The 21,460-nt window shown below is 54.7% G+C and overlaps 1 protein-coding gene across 1 annotated transcript in view; it reads right to left on the bottom strand.

Moving 5' to 3' along the window:
- The window catches only part of Plch2 (phospholipase C eta 2), an 81,244-nt gene that overhangs the window by 2,759 nt on the left and 57,025 nt on the right, over positions 1-21,460 (bottom strand). The window contains 17 exon segments of the mRNA XM_032893524.1: positions 808-1,105; positions 3,322-3,401; positions 3,627-3,773; positions 3,941-4,025; positions 4,104-4,228; positions 4,865-4,972; positions 5,195-5,377; positions 5,465-5,562; positions 6,696-6,778; positions 7,094-7,192; positions 11,099-11,257; positions 13,320-13,427; positions 13,783-13,954; positions 15,369-15,489; positions 15,687-15,890; positions 16,042-16,135; positions 18,222-18,392. Of these exon segments, the coding sequence (XP_032749415.1) occupies positions 808-1,105; positions 3,322-3,401; positions 3,627-3,773; positions 3,941-4,025; positions 4,104-4,228; positions 4,865-4,972; positions 5,195-5,377; positions 5,465-5,562; positions 6,696-6,778; positions 7,094-7,192; positions 11,099-11,257; positions 13,320-13,427; positions 13,783-13,954; positions 15,369-15,489; positions 15,687-15,890; positions 16,042-16,135; positions 18,222-18,392 (2,335 nt within the window).

Below are 21,460 nucleotides of genomic sequence, written 5' to 3'. Positions count from 1 at the left end.
CAGACCTAGGAAGGTCATCAGAGCAGCCAGCCAGGGCAGCTAGCAAGGCACCAGGGAAGTCCTTGCTGAGGGCTGGCTGGATACCCCTGGGTTCCTCAGCAAGCAGCTCTCAGAAATGCCATGATGACTCAAGCTCCCCTCTTCCTCAATCTCCCCTAAAGCACAGGGCCATTAGGGCGGGGGAGGGGTCTGAGGCAGACAGGCTGACGGACAAATGAAGCAGGGCGCAGCAGGCACGGACGGACCGCCTAGGCATGCCAGGTGTAGAGAGAGCATGGGATGCAGCGGAATGGCAGGCCTTACCCGTGGAGAACATGGGGGAATGACTCCTGATCTCCTCCAGCTTTTGAACGAACAAGGCGTTCATCTCTCCCTGCAGCGCCCCCTGCTGCCTGTGAGCACCCTCTGGCTGGCAGGGGGCCACCTTGGGGCTGCCTGGGCTGTCTGGGCTGCTGGAGTCGGAGGACACAGAGCCGCCACCTGGACCCTGCCGCCGAGCCCTAGGACCCTTGGGGGCCTCTCTGCTTCTCCCTGGGGTGGTTCGAGGACTCAGGCTGCAGCAAGGGCCCCCCAGTGAATCTACCCGGGCCCTGGGCTGCTGGCTGATGGCCGTGCGGCTGCCTGCAGGCCCAGGACTGGGTTGCTGCTCCCTTCGAAGGCCCTCAACGTCCATACCGGTGCAGGAGCCCACCACACACTTCATGCATGTGGCGGCCATCCCTGCAGGTCCGGGGCCTTCGGGGGCACGCGGGGACCGCACCTGTGCCGGTGTTCTCTCTTCTGTTGCTTCTCCAGCTGGTGCCTTACCTCGGGGACTGCTGCTGCCTGACCTCTCTTGAGTAGGGGCCTCCAGAGCTGGGTTGGGGCTAGGGGGTGCCACGTCGTCAGCCGCCCCCTCGGAGCCTGCGTCCTGTGTGCCCAGGGCCAGCTCTGGGAAGCCCTTGCGACTTGGCTTCTGGCTCTTGGTTGGGGCACTGGCTGTGCGCCGCAGGAGCCTCTGGCTAACGGAGGGCCGGGGCAGGGGCTGCCCAGCAGCATGACTGTCCAGTGAGCCTGGCTTTGGGCCTCGGAGGAAGAGACCTTTTAGACCCAGAGTCTGCTTGACCTGCAAGAAAAGGAGCCCACATAGCCGGTGCCTGGCCCACCTGGTTCCGGGTGTGGCTTCAGAAGGGAAACTGGCTCTCCAGAGGGTGCTCTGAACCTGTAGTTTACCATGGACTGCCATAGAGCATATTGCAATACAGGGAACAGGGTTTCCTGGCAACTCTACCAAGGGCCACAGGACTTCACGCTTCAGACTAAACTTGAGATGGAAGCTAGAGAACCTTCCCGGTGTTATCTCAAGGGCAGAACTCAATCCCTACACCCTGGCCACCCACTTGTCCCAGCCTTGAGGAACTGAGGACTGTAGCCTTAGATCTGGGGAAAGGAAAAGTTGGGGTCGGCCATCACCATGGTTACACTCACCCTGCTCTGTAGCAGCCTGGAAGGCAGTGCTCTCTCTTGGTCTCTGCCTCCCTACTTCCCGGGAACCTCTCCTCCCTCCTAGAGGGCTGCCTTTCTAGGAAGCCTCGTTCAACTCCCCCAGGTAGACTCCCCCAGGCTAGCTTGTACTCTGGCCCCATGAGTTCCTGAAGCCCTCAACTGGCTCAACATGTGACCAGTGTCAGGCCACAGCCAAGTCCCCTCCTGCATTCCCCTCTGCATAGATCACCGCTGGAGATGGTCTGTGGCCACCTCTTAAGAGGGCAGAGGCCATAGGGGTCCTCACATGCCATACACCCCTGCATCCCACCAACAACACCCACCACTCCCCCATGATGGGCCGTGCTCGTGCGTTGGAGCAGCCCAGGGCCTGGCGGCCAGGGGCCCTTCTGCGGAGGCGATAAGAGTGGCCAGCACTTGAATCAGCTTCCTGATTCAAGATCCCAAATCCAGTGCAATTTGGTCAACGTAGTCGGAAAGCCATTTAGAAGGAGATCCAGGATTCCAGCTGGAGCACCCACTGGGTACCCCCACCCCCACCAACTCAGACCCTAGCGTAGACTGAGGAGAGAGCTAAAGGGGTCAGTAACTGACTGTGTAGGCAGGCGGAGGGAACAGGACAACAGAGGGGCCTGCAAGCCTGTGCAGAGAGACCTACAGCCATGGGGAAGGGCAGAAGGTGGGCAGGATGCGGACAGGTTAGGAGGATAGGATTGGCCTTGGCTAAATCCTGGATCTGCCTCATAAATGCCACTCTCTAGCTGAGGATGGCCCAAGGGACCCCAGAAACGTGTCATGATCCATGTCACATGAGCTGACAGTCTCCAAAATGCTACCAAGAGTCACGGATGCTAATGGGCGCGGCCTGGCATGCAGGTGGGGCGGCGGGCTACACCGTCCCGCGGCGCCGGGTACCTTTGAGACTCCTAACAAGGCTGAGCTTCTAAAAGTAGACTTGGGACATAGAGAAGCCCACTGCAAGACCAAAGAGACAGAGTGAAGGCAGGTGAGGTGGCCGTGGTGGCCAGGGCAGGGCCTACCCAGCCATGGCCCTCAGAGACAGGCAGACACAGGATAGATGGGTGGGTAGTGGCAAGTAACAGGACACCTGCAGCACCTCTGGACCCATGGTGCTACCAGAGAGTTAGTGCTGGGCTCAGCAGGACCCAGGCACTGTGTGGTTACAGGCCCCGAAGGACTGGTTGTATCCCAGGGCCTCCCTTAGAGCCCTGGCAGTTGGACTCCACAGACTGAGAACACTTCCTGTTCTGGCCTGGGGCAGGGGTACGTGGGGTGGGGACCTGAGGTTCCAGGTAGTGGGCAGATGCATGTAGAGATCCCTTTTAGGAAATAGAAATTCAGAGGGATGTGACACTCAGGACAAGGAAAGCCACGGGAGGGATCATGGCGCTCTACCCTTGCCAAGAATCCAAGCAGTCAGTGCTCCCAGATGTACAGGACATCAGGGGCTACTGAGGAAAACTAAGACTGGGATTGGCAACAGACAGAGGGCAGGGAGACAGGTACTGGGGCATCCCATCCCAGGGCAGCAGGGAGGCAGATAACAGGGCATCCCATTCCAGGGCAGCAGGGAGGCAGGTAACAGGGCATCCCATCCCAGGACGCTTGGCATACTTGGATGCCCAAAACCCCTCTGGGACGTGGAGGGACCACTGGAAGCTCAGGGTCAGCATCCCCCAGTAGCCCATACCACAGATTAAGAAAGAGACCCAGAAAAGTGAATGCCAGGCACTAGCCCCAGAAGGGGACAGGGTGGGGCGAGGGGCTGGTCCTATCCTTCCCGTGGCTACATGAGGCCCGGGAGGCAATACTCACCTTACCACTAATGTCACTGACGGCCACATGTACAAAGATGGAGGCCTCCTCCATGCCTTCTAGGTACACGTGCCGGTAGCCTGGGGCAATAGGATCACCAGTCATCAAGGTTCCAACACCTCCTCACCCTGCCAACCCACACTTTCCTCAAAGGTCTCTAGGCCTCAAGTAGGACCAGGGAGCCTCCTACTCATAGGAGGAAGAGGCTGGGCCCCCTTCCTGTGTTCTAAGTTAGTTAGGAGCTCCAGGGGGGGAACACAGGCAGGGAGCACTGGCAGATGCTGAACCGCGTCCAGCCTCCTTACCTGGCATCATGCTGCTGAAGGCCAGTGTCCTCTGGCCGATGAAGTCCCGTCCAATCGGGTCGTGGTCCCAGACCAGGAAGCGCACAAGCGCAATCTCGGGCATGTGTACAGTGAACACCAGTGTCTCCTCCCACATGGGGTTGAACCCTGGAGATAGTGAAGAGAGATAAGATCAGCAGGTCTGGAGCTGGAGCTGGAGCCAACGACCGGCACCTGCAGTGCCCATATCTCACGGGGGGCCTATGGCTGCCTTGGGCACAGGCAGCTGTCTGATGACTTCACCCACTTTGGCGGTGGTGGGAGGGGGGGCTCACCATTGTCATCCACCACTCTGGTCTGCTCCTTGCTGCAGTCCACAGGGAGCCCGATGACCTCCACCTCCACGAAGGGGTCGATGATCTAGAGACAGGGTGAGGTGTGGCGCCAGGGCCCCGAGCCCTCCCGCCACCCACCTTGCCCATGTGGGCATGATCTTACCTCCCCACGGTCACCCAGCACCGAGTCCCGCGGCTTGGGCAGCTGCTGGCCACTAATGATCCTCAGGGCCAGCTGCTTCTTGAGCTGCCCTGGCAAGGGGTCCTCAGAGTTGGGGTTGAAGACACCTGGGAGGATGCGGGTGTGAGCTAAGTGCCGCAGCTCACACCCCACACCCGCCTGTTGGTCTGCGGGGCTCTGGGGAAAGAGAGCCCTAGGGAAGGCTCAGAAAGCTTCGACCTGGGATGGGATAGCTGCACTGGAGGGCATGGGCAGGAGACCCTGATCACAGGGTGGCTGGGCACTTGCTCAGGCTGCCAATGTCAAGGGTGCACCATGCAGGGAAACACAGCTCAGTGCAGCAGAGAGGTGTAATGAAAAGGCCCCGAGGACCCAGAGGCCTGTAAGGCACATTGGGAGAACCCCGTGGGACAGTAGATGGTTCCTGGGTGTGCCCTTCAGGGACTGAGGTCCAGCATCTGGGCCAGCATCTCCTGGAGCACACCAGAACCTCAGGCAAGTGCTTCTTCTGAATCTCATGCACCCTGGAGCCCAGGGCCCAACAGAGGAGCTCCCTAGCTCCCACCCTGGGGTCTTTAGCATAAAGCTCACTGCACCCACCCTCAGTAGGCAGGTACCCCACTCTAACCCTCCAGTGTCCTGGTAGCTCAGTCTCAGACTGGCCCTCCCCTCTGCTCTGTTCCCACCATCCCAGTATCCAGGGTAATCTCACAGGAGCCCACCCCAGCCTGGGTCTTACTTACCCTGGCACATGCATTGGGGTTTGAGCACGTAGCCACAGCCACCGTTGGCACTGAACTTTGCCCTGTTCAGCTGCAGCATCCGCCCCTCCGACTGGTAGTTCAGGGCAACTGAAGGGAAGACAGAAGCCCGTGCAGGTCAGTGACGGTCACACGCACACTCTCCTGTGTGAGTTCTGGGGCCGAAAGCCTAGAACACGTGCTAGCAGTGCAGGGGCAGACGGGGTGTCTCTCACCACAGCCTAGGGTCTGAAAGGCCCCTCCCCGGTTGCTAAAGGCCTTTGGAGACGGCCCTCCTCGCCATCCCACCCTGAACCGCATGACTGCACGCACCCATCTGGCAACCAGCATTCCAGAAGGGTTGTGGATTGTAGTTGCTGGAGTCCACCCGGTAGGAGGAGGGGTATATGCGGGAGAGCTGGTGCTGGTTAAAGCGCAGGTACTGGGCAGGCTTCTGCTGCAGGATCTGGTGGGCCTTGGTCTCGCTGAAGGACGACACTTGCCAGCTAGACACCACTGGGGCACAGACCAGCCAGGCATGAGCACACGCAGCCTGTACCCCACAGCCGACCTGCCTGGCCCCGCCCTCCACGCGGCCCTCACCCTCCATCTCCACGTCATGGGTTCCCACAGACTTGGTATATTTCACTAGGTCCGAGAGGGCTCGTGACAGCTTCATGGTCTTCTTTTGCCGGGCAGTCCTACGAGGGTGCAGCAGAGCTCCTCAGGACCCTGTGGCTACGCCCCTCCCATCCAGTCCCATCCAGCCTTCCTGTTCTTCGATTCAGGCTCCAGAGCCTGTACAGGTCCATCTGCGCCCCAAATCATATGTCCCAGGCCACCTGGGACTTGTAAACAATAGTTAAGGTTCATTGCACCCCCAGCAGACGGGTACCCTACTCTAACCTTCCAGTGTCCTGGGAGCTCAGGCCCAGCCTGACCCTCTGCTCTGTTCAGTGTACCTAACACCCCCATATCCACGGTAGTCTCACGGGAGGCTGGGACAGGTCAACCCTATCAGTGATGAGGTTATAGAGATGTGACTGCTTAGCCAAGGGCTGTTCTGAGGAACAGGAGTTTCTGAAGGACTCTGGGCAGGGGCAACAATAGAAAAACTAAGTCGTGGAGAAGAGGCAGGCCAGTGACAAAGAACGCCTTAGCAGTGTGGCAAGGCTGCAGACACGTAGGTGGGGAGAGACTGCGTGTGACACAGGTGGACAGACGTGAGCAAGGCATGGGGAGGAAGACGGGAGGGGGAGGACAGGAGTCGGGAACGGGGTCAGTGGGAACCTCCTGTGGGGAAGATGAGCTCCAAGCTGCACTAGCAGGTATGAGACCCCAGTGAACCCACAGAGGTGCTGTGGAAAGCAAGCAGACACAGTCAGACTGGTGCCATCCCAGAATAGCAGCCACTCTCGTAGGGTATAGGAGGCAGAGATAGACAGACAGACGCTACCCCTGGAGGAAATGTAAAACGGGGGGCAGAGGGAGGGCTTTGGAAGAGGAGGTGGGAGCTGAGGTCTGGTTAGTCAGCTAGTGCCTACATCCAGGAAACTGAGGGACCCTCAGGAGCCCTGCTGCCTGTAGCTGCTCAGAACCTGAGCACTGCTGGGCTCACCCTGTGCTTTCTGCTGCTGCCTGGACAGCTCCACTTTCCCATTACCAGCTTAAGTGTTCAGGGTAGGAGTGGGACCTGGATTCCCATACCAGTCACCCATGTCTGCTCAGCACTCAGAGACAGCTCCCTGGGACTGGGCAGGGGTCACACACACACACACACACACACACACACACACACACACACACACACACACACACAGGGCAGGGCACTGACCCTCGGCTCTGGCTTCCCGGGGAGTCCAGGCTCTCATCCCCCTCCTCCACGCTGGCCACCTTCTTTATCTTGCTGCCTTTTTTCTGTGTGGGGAAGTGGAATTGTGACCTGAGATCAAACTAGGACATGTAAAAGGCCAGGAGGTGCAGGGTAGGGGCTATCTGCCCAGGTTCCTGAGTTCCTACCCAATTGGCCCACAGAGGTATCGGCGGTGCCCTGGCCCTGGGCGACTCTCGGGACTCCCTGTGTCTGAATCTCAGACACTGGCCAGTGTGGGTCGAGGGAAGGCAGTAGCCAGAGCTCCTGCCTTGGGAACCTGACCCCAACCACAGATGGAGAATGGTACAGGGATGACGGCAGAACTGCATGGGACCCCTGAGCCCAGGACCTCTCCTCACCTTACGCTTGGAGAAGCTGCTCATGAGGAGACGGCTGTTCCGCCTGCTCACCCCGGTGTCCTCCCCGGACTCCACATCTTCCTCGGCCTTGCTCTGAGCCTGAGAGACAGACAGAAGTTGAATTCAACCTCCAACCAGGCAAGGAAGGCGGGACAGCTCCCTGGTGGCCCCAGAAGGCCTTTCTGCAGGAGGCAGATTTGACTAAGCCTGGACACAAGGCACTGATTTGGGGTAGGGGTATAGGGCGAGCACAGTTGCCGGGAAGAGGTCTGAAGAGCTGGACGAGAGACGGAGTGGCATATATTCATTCACATGCCCGCACCAGCCTCCCGTGGTGGGTGGTTTTAAACTCAAGTAATCAGTTCCAAATTTCTTTATCATGGACGGAGGCTGCATAATAAACGCAGCTTGCATCTGGAATATTCTTCAGCCGAGCCTACTTACGTAATCCTTTTTTGAAGCCCTGATGCCCCAGCCTGTTACTGTAGCACAAATAGAGTGAGTAATTCCAGATACAGCCAGCTGAGTCTGAGGAGCGCAGGACAGAACTACCTACGCCCTAGGCACAGGGCAGGCACACCCCAGGTCCTCCCGGGCCCTGGCCAGGATCCCATCCGGGTCTCTTGTCCACATGAAAGTCACTGAGGAACCGTACTGCACTCTGGCTTCTCCCAGACTGTTATGACATCACCACCCACTCCACAGGACTCCAGGACAGCTCTAGTCAGGGGTTCCCCACTTCATTTTGTTACCTAGCCTGGGTAGATGATGGTTTTTATTATACACACTAGATCCATGTACCTGTAGCTGGGTTCCCCCTGCTAGAGACGGGGGTGGGGGCGTCAGCAAGAACTGTCCACACACCATGGCGTGCATCCCCGTGTATGCACAGGCAGGATCTGCACACAGCACTGGTGTGATTGTGCACACCATGGACAGCCCTACACACTAGCCCGAGGGCACTCCTATACATGCATACGGGCACTTCTTCACACACCTGAGACACCTGCACACACCACAAGCACCTGCACCCTGTGAGCTCCCGCACACATTATAGACTCCTGTGTATACTGCACACGTATGTACATACACGATGGACACTTATACACACCCTTGCACATGTGTGTGGGCAATCTAGAGATGCTGTAAAGAGCCTACTTTGTGCTGTAAAGGGCCTACTTTGTGCTATAAAGAGCCTACTTTGGCACCTGACCACAGAGAACTCTCAATTCTCTACCACGGTCTCGGAAAACAGCTGATGTTTTCCCATGATCCCTTCTTGTGTAAGTCACTCTGCCTTGACGTCACCAAGCACCCCATTGCGGATCTTACTGATGTGATGATGGTGGTCAGATGTTCCTGCCAGCTGCCTTCACCCTGACTTCCTCCTCTACCCTCTTTGAGGGTCAGGACCAGATGTGCCTGGATGTTCCTAATTCCCAGTGTAGCCAGCCATGTTAACTAGGCTCTTTCAGTCCACAGACCGAACAGTCCAGAGGCAGATTCCCAGCATCGGAGGTACCAGGTTTCTCTGTGCCCTGCATGTATAAGCCCACGGCAATGGTAGTCTGTGTTCCTCTTTCTTTCTTTTTTTTTTTTTTTTTTTTCTCTTTTTTTCGGAGCTGGGGACCGAACCCAGGGCCTTGCGCTTGCTAGGCAAGTGCTCTACCGCTGAGCTAAATGCCCAACCCCCCGTGTTCCTCTTAATCTGGGGACATGTAGTGGGAGAGGCCCTAGAAGCTTCACCCATGTGTTGGGAATCCCACAAGGCTGACATGTTTCTAAATTATTTAAGTAATGTCCAAGTGTAAATTAAGAGAAGTGCACAGGAGCCATGTGGGGCTGCACTCACCAGGCCTGAGTTCTTATGGCAAGGCTAGAAGCTACCCTTAATCCAGAAGTACCGTGCAAGCGTAGCTTGACCTGGTTCCCTCAGGGGCAGTGAACAGCGGATTGTGAGGTAAGTTGGGGCAAAGTTGCATAGATAGCTTTGGGGTCGGGGAAGGGTTCCTCTCCAGAGACAAGGCCAGCAGTTAAGCCTCTGTCCTCGGCAGTAAAGATTCTGTTCTGGGGCCAACCTGAGGTATAGGGCTCCAAGGCCACTAGTCTGAACCCTCTGGAGCTATGTTTAACTATTAGTAGGGGGGTTTGTCTGTCCCCACCCCCTTGTATTCACATGCTGCTCCCTAGTTCTCCTGCTGTCTCCCAAGACCCCCTGAACTGGGCCTCGTGTCCTCAAGGTTCATACTCAGAGGGAATGACAGCTAGCCGTGTGTGTGTGTGTGTGTGTGTGTGTGTGTGTGTGTGTGTGTGTGTGTGTGTGTGTTGGCGAGGGCAGAGCGAGAGTTATGGTAGGACTTGTTATCTCATTGACAAACCAGCACAGATACTCTCTTCTCCACCTGGACGACGCCCCAGGAAGCTCCCCGGGTGACCAGTGCCCTCCTCCACAGTTCTGCCTCAGCAAACTTTATTACGCATTCCCTTTCTACGTGTCTCTTGCAGATTGTGCAGACAGCCTTGTGATACCATCAGGCTGGGGATACAAGCTTCTTCTCCAACCTAGGTATCTCAATACCGGAGCTCTTCCTCCTCTTCCTCCTCCTCCCTCTCCTCCTCCTCCTCCTCCTTCTCTTCCCCTCTTCCTCCTCCTCTTCCTCTCTTCCTTCAAGAAGCTTTCTCTGAGCACAGTTGTTCACACATTCGAGGACAGCAGGGGCCAAGCTGTGCTCCTAGCCCCAGGTGTCCCTCTTGTTGGCCAAGAAAAGCAGAGATCCTATTAACCTTCACCAGGGTTGGACCAGTGACAGGGCCCCACCTCCACTCAGCCCCCTACTAATGGAGGCTGGGCAAAGCGTCAGGCAGGTTTTACGCTCCTGCCCAAATGTCTGGGAGCTAAAAATAAAGAGGAGGCCGTGTGCACGGGACCCGAGTGAGGCACCTGTGTAGCTAACACATCAGCTGTGCTGAGCCTTCTAGAGTTGTGGGTGGGAACAAACACACCCCTAAAAACACAGCAGGGGCAGACCCTGTCCGTCACTCCGGAAGAAGTCCTCTTCCTGCCCCGCCAAGAGCCCTCCCAAGAGCCAGGGAAACAGCTAGAAGCCAGCCAGTGGTGAGGAAGGGCAGGGGAGTGGAGAGAAGGCTCTCCAGACATCTCACCCTGCAGATGCCTTGCTCAGCTGTGAGGTCAGCTGCCCAACCTGCCACAGCCAGCCGCTGTATGTCCCTTCCCTGGGTGCTGCTTGTCTGATGTGCCTGTCCTTCAAGCCTGGCTTGCTGCTCCCCAACAGAACACACCAACCGCAGAGTCTGGCCCAGCCTGTCTGGCACCTGGCTTCACCCCACCACACCTGCCCGGACAGTCTCTGAAGGCCATTTCCCCACATACCTGAGATGCTTCGGATAGCAGGCAGCTTCCAGGTCTGCCTAGGCCCTGAGATCCTGCTGTCTATTCCTCCATCAACCACGAAACCCTCACCAAGGTAGGACCGAGAGAAGCCTTAGCTCCCTAAGAGACTACTTGCCCACATACAAATCCTGTACTAGTGTACACGGGCGTGTACAGGCATGTGTGCAGGTGTGTGAATGTGTGAATGTGGTGTGGGTATGTGCAGAGGGGTGCGTGTGTGTACAGATACATGTGCAGCTGTGTGCACACGTGTGGGTTGCGTGGTGCGAGCACACAAGCATGCATATGTACATGTATGCCTGCAGGTGTGTGCAGAGGGATTACTTTCGTATGGTTGTGCATGCGGGTGTGTATCTGCATGTATAGGCACCGTGCACATGTGTGTTTAGGTGCGGGGCTGTGCGTGTGTGTGCTGGCATGTGCAAAGGTGTGTGTGTACTCACAGGTGTGTATATGGATGGCTTTATAGACGCACCTCTGCATACCAGTGCCTGTGTATGCATAGACATTATCTAATCCTACGTGTTCTGGGGCCCTTGCCCACCTCACAGACTAGCTGTTGGAAGAATAGATGTCAACAACAGACATCTCACCTTCTTGGCCTCTGCTTTGTGCCCAAGCTTCCCAGATGGGGACAGTGTGGAGACAGTGAAGTCATTGGGGTCTTCACAGTCACGGATCTTTGACTCCTTGATCAGAGAATCCAGCTTCTTCTTAGCGATGTTTTCCACACGCTTCCGATTGGTGGAGGCCTGCCACAGGTTAGCCTGTTAGTGTCTGTCCCCATCCCAGTGAGCAGCCATCACAGTCCCTATACATACCCTGTGATTTGCCCCAGGCAGCTTCAGGCTGAAAACCAGATACATGTAGTCCCTAAAATAGTATGGTTCTGCGTGAGGGGCCCCAGAGGAGGAGGTCAGGACATTCTGAAGATAACAAAGGACCTGAGACCCACACACTGGTCACCATAAATGTTGGGGACAGAAACCTCTAACCCTGGCTGGGTGCACTGAGGCACTGATGTAGTTGGAGCACTTGAGGGAGCACCTCAATCGGGACATCAGGAACCTCCCAACCCCTGGTGCACAGGATGGAGTGGCCCCCACTAAGGACGTCAGTCCTAGGTTCTGCCACCAGCCTGGGCCAGCCAGAGAAACATGCACAGGCATACCGGAAGCAGGAAGAATCTGCTGTCTCAGGGCTTTCTAAAACAATTAGGTAGCTCTGGCCCAGAGGCCTTCTGCACAACAATTATTTTCCCATCTGATGACTCCTCAGGGGAAAATAAAGTCTTCACTGCCTCATAGCGGTTGAGAGCAGTGGATGAGCAGCTCCCTCAGCACCAACCCTGACCAGCAGAGGCTCTTGCAGACTGCTCAGGCCCCCTCCACAGCCTTCAGCCCTGGGCCAGGCCAGTTGCCCTGTGGGATGTGAGTCTCGGCCTTGCAGCTGGCCCTTGGAGTTGGTACTGGTGCTGCGCATGGGGTAGATAAGCCTGACCACCGGCCACTGAGAGCAGTCACACAGCCCCTATCATGCGCCGTGACTCTCAGCACAGAGGTTGTGATTTGCCCAGGGCAGCTATGGACAGCACTAAAACCCATTTGGACACTGGGAAGATAACAGGATCCGAGACCCACACACTGGCTGTCATATATGTTGAGCAGACAACAGGGACAGGGCAGACTTTGGAGGGAGCTGGCCAAGCAGCTGGGGTGCTCTGAGTTGGGGGCAAGCATGGCAGGAACCAGTGTGGGTGCGGGTGGGAATGGTGCGGAGCCCAAGGTGCACCCCCTCGGTGCTGCCTCCACTCACTGATGGGCCAAGGAGTCTGTGTCAGCGTCATAGACAAAATCCAAGAACCCAGCTTAGCCACGGAAACCAGAATAGGATAACAGGAGGTGTGGGCTGTCCTAGAACTCACTTGTAGACCAGGCTGGCCTCAAACTCATAGAGATCCTCCTGCCTCTGCCTCCCTAGTGCCTTAAGCTTTGTACACCACAGAGTTTACCGCATTTCCATCTCTTCCTGCCGCCAGGCTTTCTAACTCATCCTGGCAACCAGGACAAGAGGCTGTTCCCGGGATCCACGGGCATCCCACCCGTGAAGGGACTCTGGCAGGCCTTGCCCTTCTCCCCAGTTCCCTCTGCCTCAATAAAAACTGTTAGATTACTTTCCTAAGGCTAGCACCCAAGGTCTATCCCCTTATTTGGCCATTTCTGCCTCCTGAGTCTGACCACCAAGGTTCAGCTCTCATGGAGTTAAAGTCCAGCAATCAAAAGCCCCCATTGGGGGCTGGAGAGATGGCTCAGTGGTTAAGAGCACTGGCTACTCTTCCAGAGGTCCTGAGTTCAAATCCCAGCAACCACATGGTGGCTCACAACCATCTGTAGTGGGATCTGATGTCCTCTTCCGGTGTGTCTGAAGACATCGACAGTGTACTCACAGACATAAAATAAATAAATCAAAAGCCCCCATTGACTCACATAATTAACACAGCCAATTAAAATCAAACATCTCATCCTAACACAGGGTTTCCCAGGGTGTTTGTTTGTTTGTTTTTGTCTTTTTTTTTTATATTTATAAACCACCATTTGCCTGTGGGCCACGTCTGTCTTCTCTCTATCCAGAGGCAGTCCTTTGTCATCCCCTGCCCCCAGGACAACTACCCTTCCCTCCTCCCTTGTTCCCTTCCCCTTCTCTCTCACCCTCCATCTCCTGTCTTTGTCTCTTATTCCCTGCCCTTAACCCTCTGGAGCAAATAAATCTCCTTTGTGCTGAGAACTTGGTCTTGGGGGTTTGGGGCCAACTCACGTCTCCGTTGAGGAGCTTGCAATCATCCTCAATCTCATCGGCACTGTCCTCATCAGACACTTCACCTTCTTCTGCATCCTCACTGATATTGGCAGGGAGCTTCTTCCCCTGGGGGAAGAGGTAGATAATGGGAGAAGCCCCAAAGGGAGAGCAGGTATCCAGTGACTGGTACCCTCCAGGAGCAGCTGCCACAGGGAGGGGGCCTTTGGTAAAGTTCCTCCTCGGAACTCCAGGCCACAGGTGGGTTGTAACTGTGCAACCAGTTGGTGCCGTGGCAGCAGCACACAAGGGAAGTGGCTCAAGGTGACACGTCCATCCTGAGGGTGAGTGTGCGCACACACACACACACACACACACACACACACACACACACACACACACACACAATCTGTCCATAGACACTGTAATTCTCCAGCTTGGCCCCAGGCCAGAGCTGTCTCGATGCTGGTCCCAGAAACCTCACCTTCACCAGGATCTTGCCCTTGAGCATCTGTGGAGAAGGAAGCATGGTGGCATCTTCGCCGCTCACTGAGGAGAGGTCCAGCTTGTCTCCAAGGATGTCAGTCAGATACTGGGCCATCTTTTTCTGCTGAACGACACTACAGTGGTTCTCAATGGACAGGATCACTGGGTACCTGTGGTCCCAAGACAAGAGGAGTGGGAGAAGGCCAGGACCCTAGAGACTGACTAGGCCCCACACCTGTAGGTATACAGGCCACCTGTACCATTGAATATGGTATAGGCAATTAAGTAATTAGGTAAAAGATCTGTCATCTGCTCTGAGAGGTAACCCACCAGTAACTCCGAAAATTAAATAAATGGGTAGGAAAGAAACTGAGAAATTTTAGGGATAAGTAATGAGAGAGAAAAGAAATCAAAGGCGATTACAAACTCCAGGAAAGTAAAAAGTCATGGTTTGAATATGGCATTATGAAATGCTACTGAATAGTGGATAAGCTGTAAGAAGCATGATCTCTTTGATCTGCACAATGGATGAGCCCAGGGTCCTGACCCAAGCCTTGAATGTACCACCAAGTAGAAGTCGCTACCTGCTCCGTGCAGAATGAAGAGCGCGGGTGGTGCTTGTAAAACACGTGTGCCTTGCTTACTTTTAAACTGTGTGTAATACCCACTTGACTTTGATTCTTTTTTTTTTTTTTTTTTTTTTTTTGTTTTTTTTTTTTAAGCTGGGGACCTAACCCAGGGCCCTTGCGCTTCCTAGGTAAGCGCCTACCGCTGAGCTAAATCCCCAGCCCCTTGACTTTGATTCTTACCAGAAGGAAATCGTGATCTGCTTAGAAAACCTAAGTGTCCGGAACAGGAAATGGGCAGTCATGTGATGTGGGAAGCACAGACAGACACCAGGGCAAAAGTATTTTTCTCCCCATTTTCCCAGACAAAAGACAGGTCCTTACGGGGAACACTATACCTGGAAAGATGATGCTGGCTCACAGAAGCAGCTCCCTGTCAGCTACAGGACATCTGTATATCCCAGCTGCCTCCGAGCTCCAACGTCTCCTCAGATGCAGCCCCAAGAGCCTTATTGCTACACCCCCTGAAACCATGTCTGTTTCCTAAGTCCATCTGTCTCTCCATTCCACTACTTCCTTTCCTCCTTCAGAGTCTTGTTTAGCCAAGGTAATGCCTTCTATTTCCAGAAACCAAATTGGATTTTTTTTTTTCAACAGCGTCCACAGACACAGCTGAGTGACAGCAAATTGAGTCTGGACACAGAGTAGCTTCCTGGGGGTAATTAGCGACAGAGCTGTCACTTCCATGAGTGGCTGAGACCAGAGATTGCCACAGTACACAACCATCCTGCCGTCCGTTCTCACCTGTAACCGTAAACCTCTCCTCCCACCCCTCATGGCTGAATTCCCTCCCTGCCACTCTCCTCGAAGAACAACCTCTAAACAAAACCTGCTGGTTGTATAATATGGTCACTGCCCACTGGGAAACAAGAGGAAGAGAAGAGAGACCCAGACCCTCCCGGATGCCTTTCCCCATCCTGCCTCTGGACCCCGCTCGCCAGGAGACCCGGTCACTCACTCATTCTTGATGAAGGCATATTTGTTGATGGTTTCGATGACATCTTTGAAAAGGATCTTGGAGGTCAGAGTGTAGCCATGGTGGACAATGGGTTCCCCATCAGGCCCATCCCAGCAGTCCACTGTAGACAAGTAGATGCTGGTTAGTGTGAGCCTGAGGAGGCCTAGTCCCTGGGCTCCAAGCATAGGGGTCTGTCCTCAGTGATGAACAAAAGGGACCCTGCCAGATACCCCTGTGGCATTATGTCCATCCCATTTCCTGAAGGAGGGGCCATCTACAGAGGGGAGGAGCCGGAGGGCAGAGTCCAGACGTGCTTACCCTCCACGCAGCGGCAGCCGGCCTGCAGGACCCAGGCATACATGTCCACCCGAGACTGGGACATGAGCTGGTCACCCACGAGGTAGGTGTTGTGGGAGGAGGTGATGAAGTAGTGACTCAGAGGCTGCGTCATGTCTTGGTGCACTCTGTGGTGCTCAGGGTTGAAGATGTCACCGGCGGGGCTCCGCGTGTAGTTGGTAAAGCCTGCGGTGTACGCAGGAGTGAGGCGGTGTATCTGTCACCGTTGCTCATGGCTATCTGCCCCACGGGTAGAGTCCCCTGTCCAAGCATGCAGCTGCCCCGCAGTTTCCCATGACCCCCTGGAACGGCCGAACTGAGGGAAACACCCACTCACCATCAATCCCCAACACCCCTTTGCTCTTATTCTCCAGACAAGGCTCAAATTGCTCGATGATGCTCTGACAGCTCTCGAGCGTCACGCCGTTCATCTAGGCCAAAGCAGAGGCACGAGCCCAGGGTAGTTTATTCACAGCAAGGACTGCCGTCCGGCAGGCCCCGCCCCCTTTCCTCCCACCAGCGTCACCATCTCTTGCCCTTCTCTCTGCTATAGGGTGGCGCCCGGCCATGACATAAGGATGGGAAAACCTGCAAGTGGGGGCCACCTCAAGGACAGTTTGGTAAAATAGTGAGCATTAACGGTTAACTTCACAAAATGCGGGATCATTTGGAAGAGACGTCTCCAGGAGACTTCTTGTCTAGATCGGGCTGGCCTTTGGGGACAAGAGTTGAGTACTGGGGTTGGGGATTTAGCTTAGTGGTAGAGCGCTTGCCTAGTAAGCTCAAGACCCTGGGTGGTAGAGCGCTTGCCTAGTAAGCTCAAGACCCTGGGTTCGGTCCTCAGCTCCGGGGAAAAAAAAGTTAAAAAAAAAAAAAAAGAGTCGAGTACTGACTTGATTATGTTAATTGAAGAGGAAACTCCATCTCGTGGATGGATCTTGTCACGATTTGAATAATCTTGGCCCAGGGAGCTGCAGTATTTGGAGGTGTGGCCTTGTTGGAGAAGGTGGGGCCTTGTTGGAGGAGGTGTGGCCTTGTTGTAGTGGGCGTAGCCTTGTTGGAGGAGGCGTGCCATTGTGGGCGTGTGCTTTAAGACCCTCACTCTAGCTGCCTGGAAGCCAGTCTTCCACTAGCAGCCTTCAGATGAAGATGTAGAACGCTCAGCTCTCCCTGCACCAAGTCTGCCTAGATGCTGCTATGCTCCCACCTTTGATAATGGACTGAACCTCTGAACCTGCAAGCTAATCCCAATTCAATGTTGTCCTTTTATAAGACTTGCCTTGGTCACAGTGTCTGTTCATGGCAGTAAAACCCTAACTAAGGCAGGTCTGTTCCCTCGGGAAGGGGATCCTGGACAGTACGATGGACAATACCATCTGAGCCGTGACACGCGTGTATTCCTTGCTCTCTGTTCACCATGTGAATGTAGAGACTCAGTTCCCTTGGGCTCCTGACTGACTCTCTGGCAACGGTGCACTATAACTTAAATTGTGAGCCAAATAACCCTTTCTCCCCTGGATTGCTTTTGCCGGTCTATTATTGCTATTATCACAGCAACAGAAAAGACACCAAGACACTTGGATTTGGGCCAGCCTTGTGGAGTGAGGAGGGGTCTGGCGATAACCCTGTAGGCCATGATGTTGTGGAAGTAATCCTGGGCAGAGCCAGGACCCAGACCTCAAATCCCAAACCCACAGCTGCTTCAGCTACCTGCTGTGGTGGGGCATGGTCCACCATTACAAGGGGAACTCTGAGCATGTAGCTGGGAAAAACTGTGGGCCTTGAGCAGGTCCCAGCCAGGAACTAATCCCCAAAGCATGCCCTCCTCCTGAGAAAAGATCCAGGAAGGACCTGGCAGATAAGTCCAAGAGGATGTTCCTCAAAGTGCCCCTGGCGGAGTCACATGCTACCCTATTGTCCATGGGACTGCTCTCTCCATAGGGCTGGGCCTCCCATGTCCCTGTCATCAGAGTGGGCAGTACCTTGTCCATGCCCAGACCTGTTTTAAGGTGAAGAAGGAGTGGCCTCTGTGGCTCTAGACATGAGTGGAGAAGGCAGCAGGCCAGTGCCTAGGGAGACGGTTTTGGTGTTGATTCCCTAAGGGTGGACTGGGTTCCTGGGGCCAAGATAAAAAGTCCTAGGGGTTTTTAAGTGATTGCTGAATGACTGGTAATTGCAGAAAGGCCACGTGTGGGGTCAGGCAGGACGCGTTGCTATTCCAGAAGAGTGCAGAAGGATGGTTCTCAAAGATGGGGCAATGCAACCCCAGCCCCTGAAATGCTCAGTATGAAATTTTGCCAAGGGGAGGGGTGACCCTCCGGAGGCTCTGGGTGGGGAGACCCAATGCCAGAATGGAGCTGACCAGAGGCCCCCCTCTGTCTGTGAAGAATCTGTAAGCTTCCTCACTTACCTGGCAGCGACAAGGACCCAATTCTACTCTGCTAGGAAGCTCTGAACACAAGGTGGCGGAAGCTGAGGCCACACCCACCAGCCACACAGCTTCTAGCAGGGCCTCACCTTCTGCTCCACCTCCAGAAAGCGCTGCAGGTCGGAGGCATCCAAGTGGTCCTTATGGTTGCTGTAGGTCAGCATGAGCAGGTAGAGGTCTCGGCGAGTGGACATCATCTTGTAGAAGGCGCAGAATTCCTCAAAGCCTAGTGTCCCCTGATGGTCATCTGTGTCTGCCTCCTGCAACACCCAACCTCAGGTCACCATCCATCCTCCAACCTTACTACTCCCAGTCTCAAGCCCGGATTCCCTTCCTCTGCCACGAACCCTCCACACCCTTCCAAGGGCCCCTCTCTCTTCTCCCACCCAGAAAAGCACTGTGGCCCTTGAAAGCACAGATGGGAGCCACCCCTCCCTTACGCCATGCCTTGCAGGGCCAACTTGTAACCAAACCCCACGGCTACCTACGCTGTAGTCACTAACACCCTGCCTTGTGAGCTGAAGCCTTCCACCAGAGCTCCTTCCACCGTGGGCTCTGTGCCTACACCTGCAGCTACAGTTGGCCACCTGCCCTATGACAAGAGACACTTGGGGCCCCAAAGGACCCAGCAGTGTCCTGGCTCAGATATCGAGAGAAGTGTTCCTGCTCAAAGCCTTCCTTTTGCAGAGAAAAGGACTCATAAGATCCCCTTTCCACAGGATGCCCAAGGATGCCATGACGATTTCCCAACCTTCACAGACACAAGGAACATCTACCAAGGGTGTCGTTACCTAGGATGTGGTGCACACCCCAGGCCCAGGCCAGGGGGAAGACCCCAAAAATAAGGGTACCAGGGCTTCATAGTGGCCCCAAGAGTCCAGGAGTGGCCCAGGAAGGACTCTGTAGGAGGGGTTGCTTCAGTTCTATGAGCTCTAAAGTCTGGGCTTTCGTTCTGTAAAGACCTGCTATGTGAGGTGGGTGAGCCCACATTTGCTTGGAGGTAACAGCCCTGAATTGGTATTCACTGTAAAGGGTTTATCCCAAAGGGACGGATGCTCACTGTTGAGTGCTAGTACTCAGAATTCGGATGCAGGGCTGGGGTGACCCAGATCACCATAGGGACCCAAGGGACCCAGGCCACAGCTTACACAGTGTAGCTGGCCTTTGACTACCTTGTGGGTTCTTTTTCCTTCCACCCTTTCGACCCCGTAACACTAGATAGGAGAGAGAGGAGGAGAGAGAGGAAAGGAAAGAGATCCCTGAATAAAGTCAGGAAAAGGGGGTAATGTTCGCATTAGACTCCTTTCTGATGGTTAGGGGCGTTTGAGTTTAGAGTTCCTTAGAGCAAGTTAGATCCCGGCTGTTGTGATATGTAATTTCTTCCTCTTAGCATACGACTACTTAATAAACCCTGACCAACAGCAGCCAATAACCAACCAACAGCCCACTAACAACCTCCCATCACGCCTCTCTCAGTCCTAGCATTTTCATGCCCTCTGAAAAGTCCCCAGAATTCTAAGCGTCACACAATCGCAGAAACTATCCACAGCAGGCAAAATCACGCCCCTGCTAGAGCACCAGGCAAATCATAGTCAGCTGCTGTGAACCAGTCCCATAACCCCACACCTGGGATTAAAACAAAAACATATTCTTACACGATTTCTGTTTTGTTTGTTTGCTTGTTTGTTTGTTTGTCTGTTTGTTTGTTTTTAAAGAAACCAGAACTCCAGCTTTCTCACACCGGACTCAGAGCTCATTCTCCACTGACCAAGGGCAAAGTCAGGTTCTATCCCGTGTCTTGTCATCCCAGACCTGGGCATGCAGGTGCTAGCTGGCAGCTGCCGCAGACACTGGCTGACTCCTCCTTGGGTCTCTATAGAAGTTCTAGATATGCCCTTTTGTAGTGTGGCACTAAATCTGTCACACCAAACTTGTAGGGCCTCATAGAGGCTCTGCATTTGGGGACTCATATTAGCCCACTGACTTCTCTCTCCCTGGCCAGTCCGTGGGCTGAACAGGGTCCCTAGGGAAGACAGGAGGGAGCCAGAATGACTATCTGACCGTTTAACCCAAGTGGAACCCAGGCAGCAAGGGAAACGCTGCCACCAAGGCCCCTGCTGAGTTGAGCCCCTGATTAGCTCTTGGGTCATTAAACCTGAGGACCAGGATGCCAACCAGCCCCCCACATTCCAATCTTATCTTAGAGTTAATGAAATTATGTTAAAGACACTGCATCTGTTATGTGGGTCTCTGCCTAATTACACAGTTCCAGACTACCCTGATACTGATGGTCAGATGGTCAGAGTGACCTGAGCTTCTCAGACGGCCACATTTTCTTTTTTTTTTTTTTTAAAGATTTATTTATTTATTACATATAAGTACACTGTAGCTGTCTTCAGATACACCAGAAGAGGGCATCAGATCTCTTTACAGATGGTTGTGAGCCACCATGTGGTTGCTGGGAATTGAACTCATGACCTCTGGAAGAGCAGTCGGGTGCTCTTAACCGCTGAGCCATCTCTCCAGCCCATGACAGCCACATTTTCATCCTGGGGCTCCATCCTGGAGGTTTCTGTGAGGCCTTGGCCTAAATTGACTCTGCTTGGGCCAGGCCAGGAGATCAGGCTTTTAGGGTTTGAATACTCTGTAAAGACCACTGGGTCTGAAACGTGTGAGCTCAGGGGCAAGGCCCATGTCTCCAGGACATAACCCCTTAACTTCCTTTCCATACCAACCTCTAAGTCCATCCCACCTACACTCACCGCCTGCTAGCCTCTCAGCTCACGGTCTTTCATATCTCTCTAGGGCTTCCTATAGGCAATCTGAAGGAGCTAGGCCTGGGACCACCCAGAGGGACCCCAGGAACTGTTCAGAAACCACAAATTCTGAGAACTGCCATACAGAGTAGCTCCAAGCCAAGGTCTGGAGGTTAAACCCTCCAATCATGCTGTGAGTGTTTTCCTTCTCTTTCCTCTCAGGCTGCTCTGAGAGCCCTGAGTCCTGTTCTGCCCGCTGCCTGGCCCTTAGTGCATCCTCACCCTGAGCAAAGCATGCTCATCCCAGAGCTGTCCTGGAAGGGTTAAGGGTTAAAGCCCCAGTGTAGGTAATAGGGGATGGATCAGATGCAAGCCATCTGCCAAACCCCGCTGCTCAGCTGCTGACCCAACAGGAGCCTTCAGGAGGGCAGTGAACACTCCCACAGCCTTCAGTGGGCAGTCTGGGGGTGAACTGTTCACTGCTGTCACTCACACAGAGACCCAGCTCGTACCTGTCACTGTTCCACCTGAGCGTGACTGCCTGTCTAGCACGAGTGCACATGCAAGGACCT

This window comes from Rattus rattus, chromosome 1 (assembly GCF_011064425.1).
Source record: "Rattus rattus isolate New Zealand chromosome 1, Rrattus_CSIRO_v1, whole genome shotgun sequence".
Lineage (NCBI taxonomy): Eukaryota > Metazoa > Chordata > Mammalia > Rodentia > Muridae > Rattus > Rattus rattus.
This window is presented reverse-complemented; position numbering and strand designations above follow the sequence as displayed.